Source organism: Piliocolobus tephrosceles, chromosome 2 (assembly GCF_002776525.5).
Source record: "Piliocolobus tephrosceles isolate RC106 chromosome 2, ASM277652v3, whole genome shotgun sequence".
Classification (NCBI taxonomy): Eukaryota; Metazoa; Chordata; class Mammalia; order Primates; family Cercopithecidae; genus Piliocolobus; species Piliocolobus tephrosceles.
The window spans coordinates 30,100,907-30,120,455 of NC_045435.1; the positions used below are offsets into that span (position 1 = coordinate 30,100,907).

At 38.6% G+C, this 19,549-nt stretch overlaps 1 protein-coding gene across 2 annotated transcripts in view; it reads right to left on the bottom strand.

Moving 5' to 3' along the window:
• Positions 1-19,549, bottom strand: part of CCDC191 (coiled-coil domain containing 191) — an 87,161-nt gene that overhangs the window by 25,622 nt on the left and 41,990 nt on the right. Inside the window, exons 10-14 of one of the 2 annotated variants that reach the window (XM_023213559.1) lie at positions 15,672-16,129; positions 14,801-14,913; positions 12,579-12,661; positions 11,399-11,500; positions 8,847-8,921 (exon numbers count right to left, since the gene is read on the bottom strand). In XM_023213559.1, coding sequence (XP_023069327.1) covers positions 8,847-8,921; positions 11,399-11,500; positions 12,579-12,661; positions 14,801-14,913; positions 15,672-16,129 — 831 coding nt within the window. The remainder of the gene's footprint in view (positions 1-8,846; positions 8,922-11,398; positions 11,501-12,578; positions 12,662-14,800; positions 14,914-15,671; positions 16,130-19,549) is intronic. The other variant, XM_023213567.1, reaches the window with a different exon arrangement.

Sequence of the window (19,549 nt, forward strand, 5' to 3'; positions counted from 1 at the left end):
AAGGAAGGAAGGAAGGAAGGAAGGAAGGAAGGAAGGAAGGAAGGAAGAAAGAAAAAGAGAAAGCTCTGAAATCAATAATTGAAGTTTATATCTTAGGAAACTAGAGGAAGAGAGCAAAATCTTAAGGAAGGAGGAGGACAGAAATAAAAATTAAAGCAGAAATCAATGAAATTGAAAAGAAGAAAATAACAAAGAAAACTAATGAAACCAAAAGTTAGTTTTTGAAAAGAAATAAAATTGATAAAACTGATATCCAGGTAAACCAGAAAAGAGAGAAGATAAATATCACCAATATCAAAATTTAAAGAGCAGACATCAATACTGATCTCACAGACATTAAAAAGGTCATAAGAGAATACTAGGACCTCTATTCCAAGAGACTTGAAAACTTAGATTAAATGCTCAAATTTCTTGAAATATACAAACTACCAAGGTTTACTCAAGAAGAAAGAAAAACTGAATAGCTCAATATCTATTAAAGAAATAGAATATATTATTTTAAATCCTCTTAAAAAAGAAAACTCCGGGCGAGGGATAAAAAACTACAAATCAGGTTCCGTGTATATTGCTCAGGTGATGGATGCACCTAAATCTCACAAATCCCCACCAAACAATTTAGTCATGTAACCAAATACCACCTGTTCCCCCAAAACCTACAGAAATAAAAAATTTAATATAAAATAATAAAAAAAAAAAAGAAAATTCCAGGCCCAGGTGGTTTCACCAGTGAATTCTACCAAACATTTTAGAGAGAAATAACACCAACTTTACACACTGTCTTCCAAAAAGTAAAAAAGGGTATACTGTCCCCATTTTATGAGGCTAACCATTATCCTAGTACCACAACAAGACAAACATAATATTTAAAAAAATGAAATGCAGGCTGGGTGTGGTGGTGCATGCTTAGAATCCCAGCTCCTCAGAAGGCTTAGGCAAGATAACTTGAACCCAAGTGTTCAAGACTAGCCTGTGCAACATAGCGAGACCATACCTCAAAAAAAAAAAAAAAAAAAGGCCAGACATGGTGGCTCACGCCTGTAATCCCAGCACTTTGGGAGACTGAGGTGGGCAGATCACAAGGTTAAAAGTTCAGGCCAGCCTGGCCAAATCCCGTCTCTACTAAAAAAACAAAAAATAGCTGGGTGTGGTGGTGCGTGCCTTTAACCCCAGCTACTCAGGAGGCCAAGGCAGGAGAATCACTTGAACCCGGGAGGTGGAGGTTGCAATGAGCTGAGATTGTGCCACGGCACTCCAGTCTGGGCGACAGAGTGAGACTCCATCAAAAACAAACAAACAAACAAACACCCCAAAAACCAAATTCTTAACAAAATACCAGCAAATGAAATCTAACAATATATGAAAATTATACACTATGACCAAGTGGAGTTCATCTCAGGAAGGCAAGGGTAATTTTACACTGGAAGATCAATCAATGTAGTTTACCACATTAGTAGAGGAATTAAGAAAACTATATAATCATATCAAAGATGCAGAAAGAGCTTTCAGTGAAATTTGTAATAAACACTCTCAGCAATCTAGAAATAAATGAAAACATTCTTCATCTAATAAAAGGCATTCATGAAAAACCCACAGCAAACATCACACTTAATAGTGAGATACTGAATGCTTTCCCCCTAGATATGAAACAAGGCAAGGATGTCTTCTCTCCCCATGCCTATTCCATCTCATACTGGAAGTCCTAACTAGTGCGATAAGGCAAGATAAATAAGTAAAAGGCATGCAGATTGGAAAGGAAGAAATAAAATTGCATTTATTAGCAGACAACCTGGTTGTTTATCTAGAATATTCCAAATAATTTACAAAAATACTTCTGGAACCAAAAAGTGAGTTTAGTAAGATTGCAGGATACAACATCAACATACTAAAATGAATTATATTCCCATATTAGCAATGAATAAATGGAGTATGAAAATTTTAAAAAATATGATTTATAATAGTGCCCCCAAAATGTAGTACCTTAGGTACAAATCTAACAAAATGTGAGATGTGAGAAACAATGATGAAAGAAATCAAAGATCTAAATAAATGCAGAAAAGACATCAGCAAGATGGTGGAGTAGCAGCTTTCTACCATCATATCCCCACAGAAGCACTGATTTTGACAAGTACCCATGGATGAGAGTACTTTTGCGGAAGTCCAGAAGTCCAGCAGTGAAGTTCCAGCACATCACTGGACACATTGAAGAGAGTAAGAATAGTTGCACTTTATCTGGGTCACCCCTCCCCGAAGGCAGCACAGTTCAATGCCAAGAGAGACCCCCACAGCCTGTGATTCCTCCCCCAGGGGAAAGTGAGAGGAGAGTGAGTAAGCATTCAGCTCCCTCAGCTTTGTAGGATGCTGCCCAAGAGGCCCACTTCTTTCTTACCTTACCCAGATTACTGAAGTAATCAGCACAGCTGAGTGGTTCAAGGAAGCTGGGAACAGGGAAGAAAGGCCACAGACCCTACTAACCAATAAACAAATAAGGAGATTCAATGAGTAATTTAAAAATCTAACAAAGAAAAACCCAGGACTTCATTGGTGAATTATATCAAACATTTAAAGAATTAATGTCAATTATTTTCAAACTCTTCCAAAAAAACTGAAGAGAAAGGAACATTTCCACACTCATTTTATGAGGCCAGCATTACCCTGATACTAAAGACAGACAAGGATAATACAAGAAAAAAAAATTATAGGCCAATATACCTGATGAACATAAGTGCAAAAATCCTGAACAAAATAGTAGCAAACTAAATTCAAGAGCACATTAAAAGGATAATACACTATGATCAAGTGGGAGTTATCCCTGGGATGCAAGGATGGTTCAATATGCACAAATCAATAAATGTGATACACCATATTAACAGAATGAAGGATAAAAATAATATCATCTCAACAGATGCAGAAAAGCATCTGACAAAACTCAACATCCCTGCATGATAAAAAAAACTTTCAGTAGGCTGGGTCACCTCTGTGACCCAGGTGTGGTGGCTCAGGCCTGTAATCCAGCACTTTGAGAGGCTGAGGCAGGAGGATCGCTTGAGCCCAGGAGTTTGAGACCAGCCTGAGTAACATAGTGAGACCTGGACTCTATGATTCATATGGAAAGTCAAATGAACTAGAATTAGCGAAAACATTCTGAAGAAGAAAAATAGAGTAGCGGAATTCACAATGCCTATAAAGCTACAGCAATCAGAGACAGTATTACCTGCAAAGGAATAGACACAAAGAAACAACAGAAAAGAATAGAGAGCCCAGAAATAGATCCACACAGTATGGTCAACTGATTTTTGGCAAAGGTATACAAGTAATTTAATGGAGAAAAGATAGTCTTCTCAACAAATGATACTGGAACAACTGAACATCTGTATAAAAAATGAATTACAGCATACCTCACACCTTATATTAAAATTAACTCCAAATGGGCTGTGCACGGTGGCTCATGCCTGTAATCCCAGTACTGCACTTTGGGAGGCTGAGATGGGTGGATCACTTGAGGTCAGGAGTTTGAGACCAGCCTGGACAACCTGGTGAAACCACGTCTCTACTAAAAATATAAAAATTAGCTGGGCATGGTGGCGTGCGCCTGTAGTCTCAACTACTTGGGAGGCTGAGGTGGGAGAATCGCTTGAGCCTGGGAGTTAGAGGTTGCAGTGAGCCGAGATCGTGCCACTGCACTCCAGCCTGGGTGACAGTGAGGCCCTGTCTCGGGAAAAAAAAGAAAAGAAAAAAAAAATTAACTCCAAATAGACCACAGACCTAAATGTAAGATGTAAAACTTTGTGAAGGAAAAAACTGAAAATCTGAATGACTTTGGGTTTGGTGATTAGTTTTGGATACAACACCAACAGCACAATCCATGAAAGAAAAAAGTAAGGTTGACTTTATTAAAATTTAACACTTTCCTCTGTGAAAGACACTGTTAAGTGAATTAAAGTACAAACCTTAGACTGGGAGAAAATATTTGCAAATCACCTATCTAACAAAGGACTTGGTCCAGAATATATAAAGAACTTTTAAAACCCAACAATAAGTAAACAAAAAATGGACAAAAGATCTGAACAGATACTTCATCAGAGAAGATATATGGATATCAAGTGAAGATATGAAAGGATTCTTAGCATTATTTGTTGTTAGGGAAATGCAAATAAATACCACAATGATATATTACTATATACCTATTAGAACATATTAAACCCCCCAAACTGGCAATAACAAATGCTGATGAGGATGTGCAACAAAAAGACCTTTCATTTATCATTGGTAGGAACACAAAATGGTGCAGCCTCTTTGGAATAGAATTTGGCAATTACCTATAAACTTAAACATTGACTTACCACACTACCTAGCAATCACATTCCTAGGTATTTAGCTAAGTGAATTGAAAACTTAAAAAATTTTAAAAAAACTTTTTTTTTAGAAACAGGGTCTTGCTTTGTAACCCAGGCTGGAGTGCAGTAGCAAATCATAGCTCTCTGCAACTTTGAACTCCTGAGCTCAAGTGATCCTCCCACCTCAGCCTCCCAAGTAGGTGGGACTACAGGTGCATGTCACCACACCTGGCTAATTTCTTTTATTTTGTAGAGACAAGGTCTCACTATGTTGCCCAGGCTGATATGAACCTTTGGGCTCAAGAAATCCACCTCAGCCTTCCAAAGTGTTGGGATTAGAGGTGTGAACACCTGGCTGAACTGAAAACTTATGAGTCCAAACAAAAACATGTATGTAAATGTTTCTAGCAACTTTATTCATAATTGCCAGAAACTGGAAGCAATATCAACAGAGGAATAGATAACTTGCATATGCAGATGAAATTCTATTGGAATACTATTTGATGATAAAAAGGACTGAGCTTTTGATTCATGCAACAAAATGGATGAATCATAAATGCATTTTACTAAGTGAAAAAACCAACACTGTATGAATCCACTGATGACTTCTGGAAAAGGCAAAACACATAGGAATAGAAAACAAATCTGTGTTTGCCAGGGATTAGGGGCTGGCGGATGTTCCACTGGGTACAATGTTCATTATTTGAGTGATGGGTACACTAAAAGCCCAGACTTCAGCACTCCACAATATATCCATGTAGCAAAACTACATTTATACCCCCTAAATCCACAAAAATTAAAAAATGAGGGGTATACAGAGGAAGTTGTAACATGAAGGAACTGCTTTTTATAATACTCTACATTTGTTAAAAGCCATAGCACCGTACATTAACAAGAGTGAACTTTAAAGTAGAAAAACAAGAAATCAACCAGAATGTCAGGGATTCCAGGATGGAATGTAGCCTGTGATAAATGAATCTGACTGTATTAAAAACAAATGACAAAACTGTATTCAAGGAGCTGGGAAAAATAGGAGCTGACCTAAGTAACTTAAAACTTATTTTAGTAGAATGATTTGTATTGCTTTGGGTATATACCCAGTAATGGAATTGCTGGGTCAAATGGTATTTCTGGTTCTAGATCCTTGAGGAACCACTACACTGTCTTCCCCAATGGTTGAACTAATTTATAATCCCACCATCAGTGTAAAATTGTTCCTATTTCTCCACGGCCTCACCAGCATCTATTGTTTCTTTACATTTTAATAATCGCTATTCTGACTAGCATGAGATGGTATCTCATTGTGGTTTTGATTTGTATTTCTCTGTTGATCAGGATGATGAGCTTCTTTTTTTTTTTTTTTTTCATATGTTCTTTGGCCGCATAAATGTCTTACTTTGAGAAGTGTCTGTTCATATGCTTTGCCCACTTTTTGATGGGGCTGTTTGTTTTTTTCTTGTACATTTAAGTTCCTTATAGATTCCGGATATTAGACCTTTGTCAGATGGATAGATTGCAAAAATTCTCTCCCTTTCTGTAGGTTCCTATCCCCTCTGATGATAGTGTCTTTTGCTGTGCAGAAGCTCTTTAGTTTAATTAGATCCCATTTGTCAATTTTGGCTTTTGTTGCAATTGCTTTTGGTGTCTCTGCCCATGCCTATGTCCTGAATGGCACTGCCTAGGTTTTTCTTCTAGGGCTTTTATGGTTTTGGGTTTTATATTTAAGTCTTTAATCCATCTTGAGTTAATTTTTGTATAAGGTGTAAGGGAGGGGTCCAGTTTCAGTTTTCTGCATATGGCTAGTCAGTTTTCCAAACACCATTTATTAAATAGGGAATCCTTTCCCCATTGCTTGTTTTTATCAGGTTTGTTGCAGATCAGATGGTTGTAGACGTGTGGTGTTACTTCTGAGGTCTCTGTTCTGTTCCATTGGTCTATATGTCTGTTTTGGTACCAGTACCATGCTGTTTTGGTTACTGTAGCCTTGTAGTGTAGTTTGAAGTCAGGTAGAATGATGCCTCCAGCTAAAGACTCATGCACATGTATATTTATTGCAGCACTATTTACAATAGCAAAGACTTGGAACCAACACAAATACCCATCAATGATAGACTGGATAAAGAAAATGTGGTATATATATATACACCATGGAATGCTATGCAGCCATAAGAATGAGATTATGTCATTTGCAGGGACATGGATGAAACTGGAAGCCATCATCCTCAGCAAACTAATACAGGAACAGAAAACCAAAAACTGCATGTTCTCACTCATAAGTGGGAGTTGAACAATGAGAACACATGGACACAGGGAGAGGAACAACACACACTGGGGCCTGTCGGGGGCTGTGGGGCAAGGGGAGGGAGAGCATTAGGACAAATACCTAATGCATGCAGGACTTAAAACCTAGATGATGGGTTGATAGGTGCAGCAAACCACCATGGCACATGTATACCTATGTAACAAACCTGCATGTTCTGCACATGTATCCCAGATTTTAACTGGAAACCATAGGGTTAAAGATAAATGGAACTGTACATAAACACTGTACTGTATTTGGTAATTTTTTTCTCATTGGGGTTTGGGTAATCGGTTCTGAAACTGCTTTACATCTATCCTGGGGTTGAACAAATAAGTAAGTGGATGAATTGTGGGAGCCAGGTTTCATGCTGTCAGAGGGCATTTACAAATAAGCAAGAAGGGAAGCATAGGATAAACCCTCTAGTGCTGGATTAGAGCCAGAAACATCAATATGAACTCATATTTAGGTAGAGCTACACATACATATATGTACATATACACACAGAGATGGATAGACACAGAATGATTACAGATAGGTGTGTATACATAGCATAGTATACATATATTACCTACCTCCAACTGCCAAGGTCCTATAATCAGTGACACCCCAGTAGCAATTTCACCCTCAGTACTTAAGATATTGCTTTCCAAATACCATTTATAACTAAGAACCCTCAGAGAAATGGCTTATTCCTGAGGGCAGGGCAATGAAAAAATAAAAGATGAATAGCATCAGAAAGTAAAGTGCCCAAAAAACACAAAATAATGGGGGTATGTCAAAGGGACAATAGGAGCCAACCTTAAAGAGCTCCCAGTGGCCAAAGCTGAAACAATTTGAGCAACAAAATAAATAACATAGTATTTTTAATAACACAAAGTATAAAATAAATATACAGTCATACGCTACCTAATGATGTTTGGGTAAATGAAAGACTGAATGTACCAAGGTGGCCCTATAAGGTTATAATGGAGCTGAAAAATTTCCATTGCCCAGTGATACTGTAGCTGTTCTAATTCATAGTGCCACATATTACTCAAGCAGTTGTGGTAAAGCTAGTATAAACAAACTTACTGTGCTGCCAGTCATATAAAAGTATAGCATATACAATTATGTGAAGTACATAATACTTGAGAATGACACTATACATTTTATCATTATTTTAGATTGTACTCCTTATTTAAAAAAAAAGTTGGCCAGGCATGGTGGCTCACGCCTGTAAGCCCAGCACTTTGGGAGGTCGAGGTGGGCGGATCACCTGAGGTCGGGAGTTCGAGACCAGCCTGACCCACATGGAGAAACCCCATCTCTACTAAAAATACAAAAAGTAGCCAGCGTGGTGGTGCATGACCGTAATCCCAGCTACTCGGAAAGCTGAGGAAGGAGAATCGCTTGAACCTGGGAGGTGGAGGTGGAGGTGAGCCGAGATCGCACCATTGCACTCCAGCCTGGGCAACAAGAGTGAAACTCCACCTCAAAACAAAACAAAACAAAACAAAAAAACAAAAGTTAACTGTAAAACAGCCTTAGGCATTCCTTCAAGAGGTATTCAAGAAGAAAGCATTACTATCATAGGAGATGACAGCTCCACTGGTGTTACTGCCCCTGAAGACCTTTCAGTGGAAAAAACTGTGGAGGGGGACGACTGTGATACTGATGATTCTGACCCCCTGAGATCGCCCAATGGGCTCATAAACAAAATGGCCATGGTGGCAGAGATAGAGGTTATGCATGGACTCAGCAACACAGACTTCCACTCACCGATGCTGACCTGGCTAAAGGCACTGCCGAGTACCCAATCTGCCAGCAGCAGAGACTAACAATGAGTCCCTGATGTGGCACCGTTCCCCAGGGTGATCAGCAAGGTACCCGGGGGCAGGTTGATTACAGTGAACTGCTTCCATTAAGGAAGGGGCAACATTTTATACTTACTGGAACAGCCTAGATATGGATTTGCTTTCCCTGCATACAATGATTCTGCTAAAACTACCATCTGTGGACTTACAGATTCACCTTATCTACCGTCATCGTATTCCACACCGTTGCTTCTGACCAAAGAACTCACTTCACAGCAAAAAAGTATAGCAATGGGCCTATGCTCATGGAATTCATTGGCCCTACTATGTTCCCTACCATCCAGAACCAGATGGATTGATCCAACATTGGAATAGCCCTTTGAAGACTTAGTTATAGCACCAGCTAGGTGGCAATACCTTGCAGGGCTCGGGAAGGTTCTTCAGAAGTCCGTACATCCTCTTAAACAGTATCCAATACATGGCATGGTTTCTCTGATAGCCAGGATTCAAGGGCCCAGGAATCAAGAGATGGAAATGAGAATGGTACACTATTACTCTTAGTAATACCACTAGCAAAAATTTGTCTTCCTGTTCCCATGATTTTATGCTTTACTAGCCTAGAGGTCTTAGTTCCAGAGGGAACAATGCTTTCAGCAAGAGACATAATGATTCCACTTAACTGCAAGTTGACTGCTACCTGGCCACTTTGGGCTCCTTGTGCCACTGAATCAACAGGCAAAGAAGGGAGTTATGGGGCTAGCTTGGGGTGACTGATCCTGCCTGCCAAGGGGGAACTGAACTACTACTCTACATGAAGGTAAGGAAGAATACATTTGGAATACAGGAGATTTGTTAGGGTGCCTCTTAGTATTAACACTGTCCTGTAATTAGACTAAATGGAAAACTACAACCTAATCCAGGCAGGACAATGAATGTTGCTGTGGCTTTAGGAATGAAGGTTTGGGTCACCTGTTGGGTAGAGAATCACAAGCAGCTGAGGTGCTTGCTGAAGGCAAGGGGAATATGGAGGGGTAGTGGAAGAAGGTATTTATAAATACCAGTTACAACCATGTAACCAGCTGTAGAAACAAAAACTGTAATAGTCATGAGTATTTTCTTTTTATTTTGCTATGAATACATTTGTGCATTTTCTTTTCTCTTATTCTTTTATCATGTAACTTTCTATCATAGTATTTAAGTATTGCTAACATTACATCATTTATGCTATGTAAGTATTTAAGTTATGGGATATCATGGAGAAGAGTAAACATCACACAAGGACTTTACCTTCTCTTCTGAGGAATGGTTTAGTATGTTTTCAGTTGTATGCTGGATAGTTGTATCATGTTAGGTGGAATTATGATCGTGCTATTGTCTTTATTTGCAGATTAACTATGGTTTACGGAGATGTGCATGGGTGCCAAGTTGACAAGGGGTGGACTTGTGATGGCTAATTTTATGTGTCAACTTGACTATACCATGGGGTGCTAGATTAAACATTATTTTTGGATGTGTCTTTAAGGATGTCTCTTGATAAGATTAGCATTTGAGTTGGTGGCCTTAGTAAAGCAGATTGCCCTCACTAATGTTGGTGGGCATCATCCAATCTGTTGAGGGCCTGAATAGAACTTTCAAAAAGGAGAAGGAAGGAAGAATTCATCCCTTTTTCTTCCTGCCTGCCATCTGGAGCTGGGATATTGGTCTTCTCTTGCTCTTTGAGATTTACACCATCAACTCCCCTGACTCTGAGCCTTCAGACTTGAACTGGAATTACACCACTGGGTTTCTTGGGTCTCCAGATGGCAGATGGCAGATCATGGGACTTCTCAGCTTCCATAATTGTGTGAGCCAATTTCTCAAAATAAGTCTCCCTCTGTCTATATGTCCTACTAGTTCTCTTTTTCTGTAGAATCCTGACTAATACAATTCTCCATTCAAATTTCCTTTTCATGAAAATGCCTCTAATTTTTCCAAATTCTTCATGAAACATACCTTATATGACTTTCTTGACCTCCTTCTCTCTCTCTCTTTTTTTTTCTTAGAGACAGTCTTACTTTGTTGCCCAGGTTGGAGCTCAGTGGCACAATCACAGCTCACTGCTGCCTTGAACTCCTGGGCTCAAAGATTCCTCCTGCCTTAGCCTCCCAAGTAGCTGGCGATTATAGGCAGGTGTCACTGCTCCCAGATGATTAATTTTTTTTTTTTTTTTTTTGGTCAAGATAGGGTCTTGCCATCTTGCCCAGGTTAGTCTCAAACTCCTGGGCTCAAGCAATCCTCCTGCCTCAGCCTCCCAAAGTGCTGGGATTACAGGTGTGAGCCACCACGTCTGGCCCTTTGATCTCTTTTGGTCTATGTAGCACATGATGGCAAATAATCTACTACAGTGTCTCTGACAGGTTTGTATTTTTGGGCCTTATCTTCCCAAGCAGAATTTAATAACCTTAGAGTAAGAGCTTTTTCTCTTATTTCTTCTGTGTGTATTATTATTTCTATGTGTATTATCACTTCCTCTTCCATTTGTTAATTCATTTATTCACTCATTAAACACGTATCTGCTGGGTGCCAATACAATGGTGAACAACACCAGACAGTTCCCTTAAGTCTTATGGAGATTACAGTTTAGTTGGGGACGTAGAAATGAATAAAACAGCCATAAAACAAATGCACAATGATAAGTGTCAATAATGTTCTGAAGGGAAGATACTTGATGAGAGTCCACAAAGGGGGACCCTACCTAACTTTGAGTGGAGAGGAGGATGGGCAGGGCAGGAAAGGCTAATCCGGACAAAGTCATGTTTGAGCTGAGATCTGAAGAATGAGTAGCTTTTCACTAAATAAGATAGAGAAAAGAAGTGAAGGTAAGAGAAGAGTATTCCAGATAGATCTGGCTTAAAGAGGGTAGATAGGGCCACAGTATCACACACAGCAAGCCTCAAGATACAGGGACTGACCAAATAGACAATACTAACCATTTTCTTCAGTCTCTTCTCTTCTCGTTTTCTTTCAAGCTGTGCCTCCTTTTCTTCTGCCTCCCTTTTCTGACGTTCCTCCTCTTGGGCCTTTAGCTGGGCCTGATTGAGATTAGAACCCAGAAAAATCAGAACCCTCAATTTGAACAGAAATGTGACCTTTTATGTTTAGGATAGTCAATCTACCAAAGTGCCTGTCCTATCTCTGGAATAAGTCTGCACTTGGTGATAAAAGTAGAAAACTCAATCAACATGTCATCAGTTATGTAACTTAAAAGTTTCTCCAAAAGAATCCTTTTCTACTTGGGAAGGTAAGACTGATCATAAATAATATCACTAATTTTTCATTTAAAAATGATGACTTTGGCTGCGCACGGTGCCTCACGCCTGTAATCCCACCACTCTGGGAGGCCGAGACAGGCGGATCATGAGGTCAGGAGATCGAGACCATCCTGGCTAACACGGTGAAACCCCGTCTCTACTAAAAACACACAAAAAAATTAGCCGGGCGTGGTGGTGGGCGCCTGTAGTCCCAGCTACTCGGGAGGCTGAGGCAGGAGAATGGAGTGAACCCAGGGGGCGGAGCTTGCAGTGAGCCGAGATCGCACCACTGCACTCCAGCTTGGGCGACAGAGCGAGACTCCGTCTCAAAAAAAAAAAAAAAAGATGACTTAGATGACTTTTTAGTTCTTACTGTCATCTGTGAAAAACTAACTCCAAGTTAGAAACAGTTTAGGGGGAAAAAGGTTTTCTTTCATTTCACCAGAAAACCCCCAACTGATAGAACTGTTTATTTTTTCTTGGTAGTTACAAAATTTACTTCGGATAGTCTAGGTCAAAACTTTGGAAGATAAGAACTAACCCCCTTTGCAAATTCATTAGGTCAGACATCTGCCTATAATACACTAATCTTGTTTATGTATAAATCTTCTAATCTGCTGGCTCTCATCAACTTTTATAACATTTTCTTCCTGCTGTGTTAATGATGTTGATGTTTCTGTCCCCCTTATTTTCCTAAAATCGTCAAAGAATTCAGGCCAGTAGGCCAAAAAACCATTTCCAGAGTTGATGTAACTCTATTGTCTCAAGGGTTCTGAAAAAGTGAGGTTTCATTTTTTAAGAAAGACCTAGACAAATCCTTTTTTTTTTTTTGACTCAGTTTGCATTTTGAATTTATTACCAATTTTTCTTCTTCTTGTTTTTTCTTCTTCTCTGCCAAGATCCGCCTACGTTCAGCCCGTTGAATTGCTCTCTCTTCCATAGCTAGAAAATAGTAACAGAGTTCTAACATTTTTTATATTGAAAAAAATATGAGGAATACTGCAAGAGAAATGCCTCCATTTCATAGTAAAATTTAGTGTTATTATTGGGGTTTTCTTGTAAGTTGAAAGTTCACAATCTCAGAAAATATGTAGAGATAAATAGAACTTATATACTCTACAGGTTAAAGACTTACTATCCCATCCTCAGCAATGAGGAACAATTTATAAATTAATTGTTTTGTTTATATTTTTATTAAAAATGATTTAAAATGATTTATGATTTATAAAAAATGATTTACTGATTTATAATGTGCCTTGATGATAGACTTTTAGTATATGAAACCCAGAAACCAGAATTATAATTTGATTATATATTTGATGAATGCAGGAAACTTTAATTACACCTAACAAATACTTTGAGAGTAGAATCATTCCTCAAATCCTACTGAATCTGCTAATTTTTCTTAAGTCACTGTACATATGTCTGTATATATAAGAACAACAACAAACAAACTAAAGTTTGGGGTCATGATGAAGATATTTCAATCTAGTTTTAAGGCCTGGATATACAGATGGGCAGGAAATGGAATTGTACCAGGCATTTGGAGAACTGGCATATGAACGAATTTGAGTGTCAGAATCCTGTTCTTGACAGTCTATTAAATATCGATCCAAAAGAAACAAATGTGCAAGATGGTCTGATAATATGACTCTGTAATCAGTTGGGGCTTTCATAGGAAGAGGGGCATGGATGGGAGGAGTATCAAGTTCTGCTCACCTAAGCCAGCCAACAGTTACTTTCAGTTCCTTGTGCCATATTACAGAAAAAAGAATTTAAGTCCAAGTTTTAAGAATTAATAAACAAAAAACTCACCAGGCTATTTCTTACAGATATTAAGTGTCTGCTTTGCTGAAAAAGAATGGCAGTGCCACAGATGGCGAGAGTGAAATTGTCTCTCAGAAGGCAGAAATAGACTAGGGGATTAAAGTAAGAGACCCCTAAGAAGCAGAGTCTCTGGTAATATGCCCTTTGCCCATCTTTTCTAGATCTAATCATTAAAAGACTACTTGAAAGTAGACTGGGCTTCTAAAATAGCTAACTCCTTGATCAAACAATAATTAAAAAAAAAAAATCACACTTAACTGGGCATTTCCTGACCAAGCTTAACAATAGGCAAAGCCAGCATAAACTGCTGTCCTGGCAGACAGTTAATGCAAAGACTGCCAATTTCTTCATTAATAGGAACTGACTGCAGGCACAGTGTCTTCATTTGCAACTACTTCTTGTTAAACCAGCAATCTTGTCACAGGTAAAAAATCAAATTTTACAAACCACAATACAATTGTCAAAGTGCCAACCACCACATGCAAACATATGTACAGTGTAGGACTAAGTATATAGTAAAAACAATTAGCAAATTCACTAGGTGGGTTCTGAAGAATGCTTCTATTCATATAGTTTAGTTTAAATAAGGGTTTCTGGCCAGGTGCAGTGGTTCATGCCTATAATCCCAACACTTAGGGAGGTTGAGGTGGGAGGACTGCTTGAGGTCAGGAGTTTGAGACCAGCCTGGGTAACACAGGGAGACCCTACCTGTACCAAATAAATAAAGGTTTCTATGTGCATCAAAAATGTTATCAAATTAAGATATCTGGTTTGTAGGTTTCATTACTAAAATCCTATCAATAAGTTATAACATTATAAAATGATATAATAACTTAGCTTGGATTACTGTAAACTGATCAATATTTGAACATTAACAAAGTACGATGACAGGTGACCTTTATCAGTGTTTGTCCTTGGCAGCTACTCAGAGCTTTCTCATTGGTATAATTATCTCTTTTTTTTTTCACAATCCAAATCTCAAATTACAGAAAAATGATACACCTTTCAGCTATGTTTTTTGTGTGTGTGTGTGTTGGTTGGGAATGCCAAAAAGGTTGGCAAAAGGGGCAGTAAAAAAGTACTGGGGCTCTCTGGTGTACTCCACTCCTCACATGTCTACCGTTCTGAGATTTTTGATGTCAGGTTCTGTCAAGTCTCAAAACCTCCAGAGTCGTCAGAATTCAGTACCAGTGTACATATTCTACTCTAGGAGAGGAGATTACAACCACCAAGGCACCACCGAGACAGCCTTGCCTTTTAGTATGGGATGTGGTGTCATCAACTGCTTTGGTTTCCTTTTGCGTCCAGAAAGAGAATTTCGGGAGTCACTTCTACTGCCTTCAGTCCCAGAGGAAGCAACAGGTGAACTAGGGGGAAAATAAAGGAAAAGAATTTAGACTACTAACCAGTTTCCTTCAAAGTCCTTTGACCTGAGAAGCTCAAAGCCTTTTACAGACCTTAATGAATCCCTATTCTCTGAGATAACTACATATCATATCCACGCCATAAATGTGTGTAATGAGATACGGAAAGGTTGCGTGATCGGCATGAGTCTACACAGTGAGTCAGGTACTCTGACTCCCATCCTAATGCTTCAAATCCGTAAGTATCACCACATCTTATCCTACCATTTACCACATGCAATGAGTATGTCTCAAGCACATCCGAAACCATCTTAAATGGCTTTTGAGAAATTTGGGCTCTTATTTGAGGCTCAAAGATGTTTTGTTTTATCCCTAACAACTACAAATTTAAGCTAGGAAATAAGCCAGCCCAGGGGCCGCTCCATGTGGACCTGATGTTGTCTGACTTGGCTTCTCAGCACTTAATATAGCTAGAAACCCAGAAATAGAGCAAGAAAGCATTTTTCTGTTTAACTGGCAGAATAACAGAGATCCTCAAAGGCAGCCATGACCCAAACGCTAACTGTATAACCGGATCCTTACAGGCATCCTTGACTATGCCTGTCATATGCTAGTCACAACATAGGCTTCTTTGCTTTGAGAGCACAAAATCGAGGAAAAGGAAAGATCATGGAACTCAGAAGCAGGACAAAGCAGCTCAGGAGCCCCAAGTGAAAAACCCCTTAAAATGAGTCCAGAGGGTTCTGATAGAACAGACATACTTCACAAGCATCTGGCAGGTTCTTGGTTCCTCTTCTCCTCTGGGCTTTGACAGCAGGTGGCTCTGTGCGTCTGTGACTGCTGAGGCATGCTCTGCTGCCCACTGAGCCTCTGCCAGCCGCTGGTTTTTCTTCAGCTCGAGAATTGTTTTCTGCTGTTCCTGAAGTTTCTTCTTTTGCTTCTCAATCAGCTGCTGCTGGAAGACATGGCGGCTGTGGAAATGACCCAAGCAAAGCGGTTCTGCTTTCTGGCTGGTGGTTCTGACCGTCTCATTGCTGCCAGGCAGTTGAGAGTGTTCAGCACCCAGGGTCTTGTGCTGCTTATTGCCAGGTGCACTCAAAGGGACATTCTGAAGGGAACCCTGCAAGTTGCCTGTTGTTGTTCTTCCTAGGGGAGGACTGAGCATACAGCCACTGCTTCCCAAGGGAGGCTTTTCCCACAAAGGGGGCACAGTAGTCACCTGAGAGAGAGAAACATGTTATAATTCAACGATTTAAAGGACTGTGCTGATGAAATTCAACATTCATGAGGTCATGTATTGCAGGTAAAGGTGGTCTGTGCTCCTGGCCTGGCTACCTCAGAGGCCACCACTCTTAAAACATGCATTGCTGCTCACCATGAAAACTGGGAGAGTGGCCGGCTATGGTGGCTCACACCTATAGTCCCAGTGCGTTGGGAGGCCGAGGTGGCAGATCACTTGAGGTCAGGAGACTGAGATCAGCCTGGCCAACATAGTGAAACCCTGTCTCTATTAAAAACACAAAAATTAGCCGGGCATGATGGTACGCATCTGTAATCCCAGCTAGGATTACAGGAGGCTGAGGCAGGAAAATCGCTTGAACCCGGAAAGTGGAGGTTGCAGTGGGCCAAAATCGTGCTACTGCACTCCAGCCTGGGCAACAGAGTGAGACTCTGTCTCAAAAAAAAAAATAAATAAAACTGGGAGAGTGGCTACAGCTGTATGAACCATTGCCGTGGGTCAGGACATTTGCAATAGCAAAAATGTTCTCTTATAAAAATCTATTTTGGACAGTTCATTTGTGAATTAGGCAAGGTTACTCCAGAAAAATATATATATATTATATATATATAAAAAACAGGAATTTAATATGCATAAATTGACTGAATTTTAGTGGAAATTTGAAGATGTTGTGGCAAAGGATATATTCTTTCTCAAGAACATTTGAAAACCAAAGAATATCTTTACAAATTAATAATATATCTCTGTTCTTTCAATGCCTCTCCTGACACTAGTAAATTAATCATATGCCATAGTACAGGATATTTATTTATTTCAGCACCAAGGTCCCGTCAAAGCCTAGCTAACCGTCTCCAGTCATTCCTGAACTATCTATGGGTGGGAAATATTTGGAAGCTCAGGATTGCTGGGCAAATATCTGCATTACATAAGAAAATGTTACCTAATAATATTTTGTATTAGCATATGACTAGTTCTCAAAGCTTTATTACATAAATCCCATTTAATAAACTGAGGTACCATACTCAATTACAAGTTCTATGCAGAAGGGAAGGAAACAAGAACTTTTATTCAGAAACAGTTATCTTGGCCAAAATAATAGCATGTTAAAATATCTCTACTAGAATGGTTTGATTCCATGGTCTAAGGTCTAAGTTTTTGATTCTGCCATCTGCAATGGCTTAAAGAGAAAAATGCTATGAGCTATCTAATATCAGAAGCTTCTTGTTCTAACAGGATGCCATCCTTAGGGACTCAAAAATATTTTTCATGATTATAGAAATGCTTTCCGTAGAGTCAACTGAAATGAAGGATGTGGTATATGGAAACTCTGACATGTTAAATACTTTTAAAAGTAACCTTTTATTTCAGAAATGTCAGTGAACACTTATTAATGAGAATACCTGCTTAAGTAATTTAGTATCAAGCAGGGTATATGTTTTAGGTTCTTTTAAACTTGGTGGTAATGGCACCTTATTAATCCAGCAAGACTGTGTCCAAGCCCTCAGTAAAGCGACAGGGTTTCTTTTGGATCATGGTAACTTTTTAACATGAAAATAAAGAATATGAAGGAAAAGCTTAGTGGTACAGATTGCACTCTATAATAAAGCAGGAGTGAATGGTCTGACTTAATTAGAGAAAATCACCTAATTAGCTAACTGATAATTTTGGAAAAATTCAAGGTACAGTTTATGTGTTCTTAGTACATGAGTTCCTATGATTATATAATTAATGAGCATCTAACTGAAGATTTTATATATTCATTTGTTCATGTTTTGCTGTACATTCTGGAAAAAGATTAGTTTACTTAGTCTCTACAGGGTCTATTGTAGCCCTCTATTTTCATTTGCTCCATTTTTAACGATATTATCCTTTCTTGATGAAGTCTTTTGCTCTTGATTTCAGAGATTTGGAGGCTTTTTTTACTTGAGTCTCTCTCTCTCTCTCTCTCTCTCTCTCTATATATATATATATATATATATAGTAATTTTTCCGTTTTGCACAGGTAAAAATACTTTCTGCTGACTTTTTTTTTCATTTCAGAACAGTGGCACTTTGTAAAGTAAAAGGTTCCATACAGATGTTTTTTAAGATAGAAGTCTGTCTTGGGTCTCAATGGAGAAAAAAGTATCTGCCATAAAGGTAGATACATTGCCTAGTGGAAGGGACCAAAATGTTATACATAAGTCCCAACAAGCATCTTCATGATCCTCCCTTTCTGAGAGAATAAGCTTAAATTAAAGCCAGCCTGCTTGCCAGCAGTAATCAGGGTAAAAAGCAAGGCTGGGGATCCTCCAGTGCAAATTTAATGTCACATGTCTGAATTAAGTACTTAACAGCATTATGTGGAGGGTGGAGGTGAGGGGGTAGAAGATCTTCTCCACAAGGTTTTCTAAACATGACAAGTGCAATGATAAAAGAAGAAAGCTGACAGGATTGACTTTATAAACACTTAACAACTGTGTATAGTACCAAACACTATAACTAAACCAAAAAGACAAATGACAAAATGGAAAAAATGTTTGCAATATAATAAAAGCATCAATAATCTTAAAATATAAAGAACTCTTAATAAATAAGAAAAAATATCAAATAGAAAAATGGACAAAGGGCATGAAGAGACAAGTCACTATATATCTGTATCTTTCTACATCCATATATAGATATATATACAGTCATGCGTTGCTGAACAATGGGGATTTGTTCTGAGAAACAGGTGATTTTGTTGTGTAAACACTGTAGAGTGTACTTATACAAACAGGATGGTATAGTCTGCTGCACATCTATGCTATATGGTGTAGCCTATTGCTCCTAGTCTACAAACCAGGATAGGATGTTACTGTACGGAATACTGTAGGCAACTGTAACACATGGTATTTGCATATCTAAACCTAGAAAAGGTACAGTAAAAACAGTATACAAGATAAAAAATGTACACCTGTATGGAGGCACTTACCATGAATGGTGCTTGCAGGACTGGAAGTTGCTCTGAATGAGTCAATGTGAAGGCCTAGGACATTATTATACACTAGTGCAGACTTCATAGACATTGTATACTTAGGCTACAGTAAATTTATTATAATTTTTTTCTTCAGTGATGAGTTAACCCTAGCTTACTGTAACTTTCTATTTTATAAACTTTTAAATTAACTTTTTGACTCTTTTTATAAAGTAACAGCTTAAAACACAAACATTGCACAGCTGTACAAAACTATTTTTCTTCTTTATATACTTATTCTATAAGCTTTTTTTTCTGTTTTCAAAGTGGTTGTTTTTTAAAAAAATTTTAAAACACATTTTTGTTAAAAACTAAGATACAAACACACATATTAGCCTAGGACTACACACGGTCAAGATCATCAAGAAATCACTAGGCAAGAGGAACTTTTCGGCTCCATTATA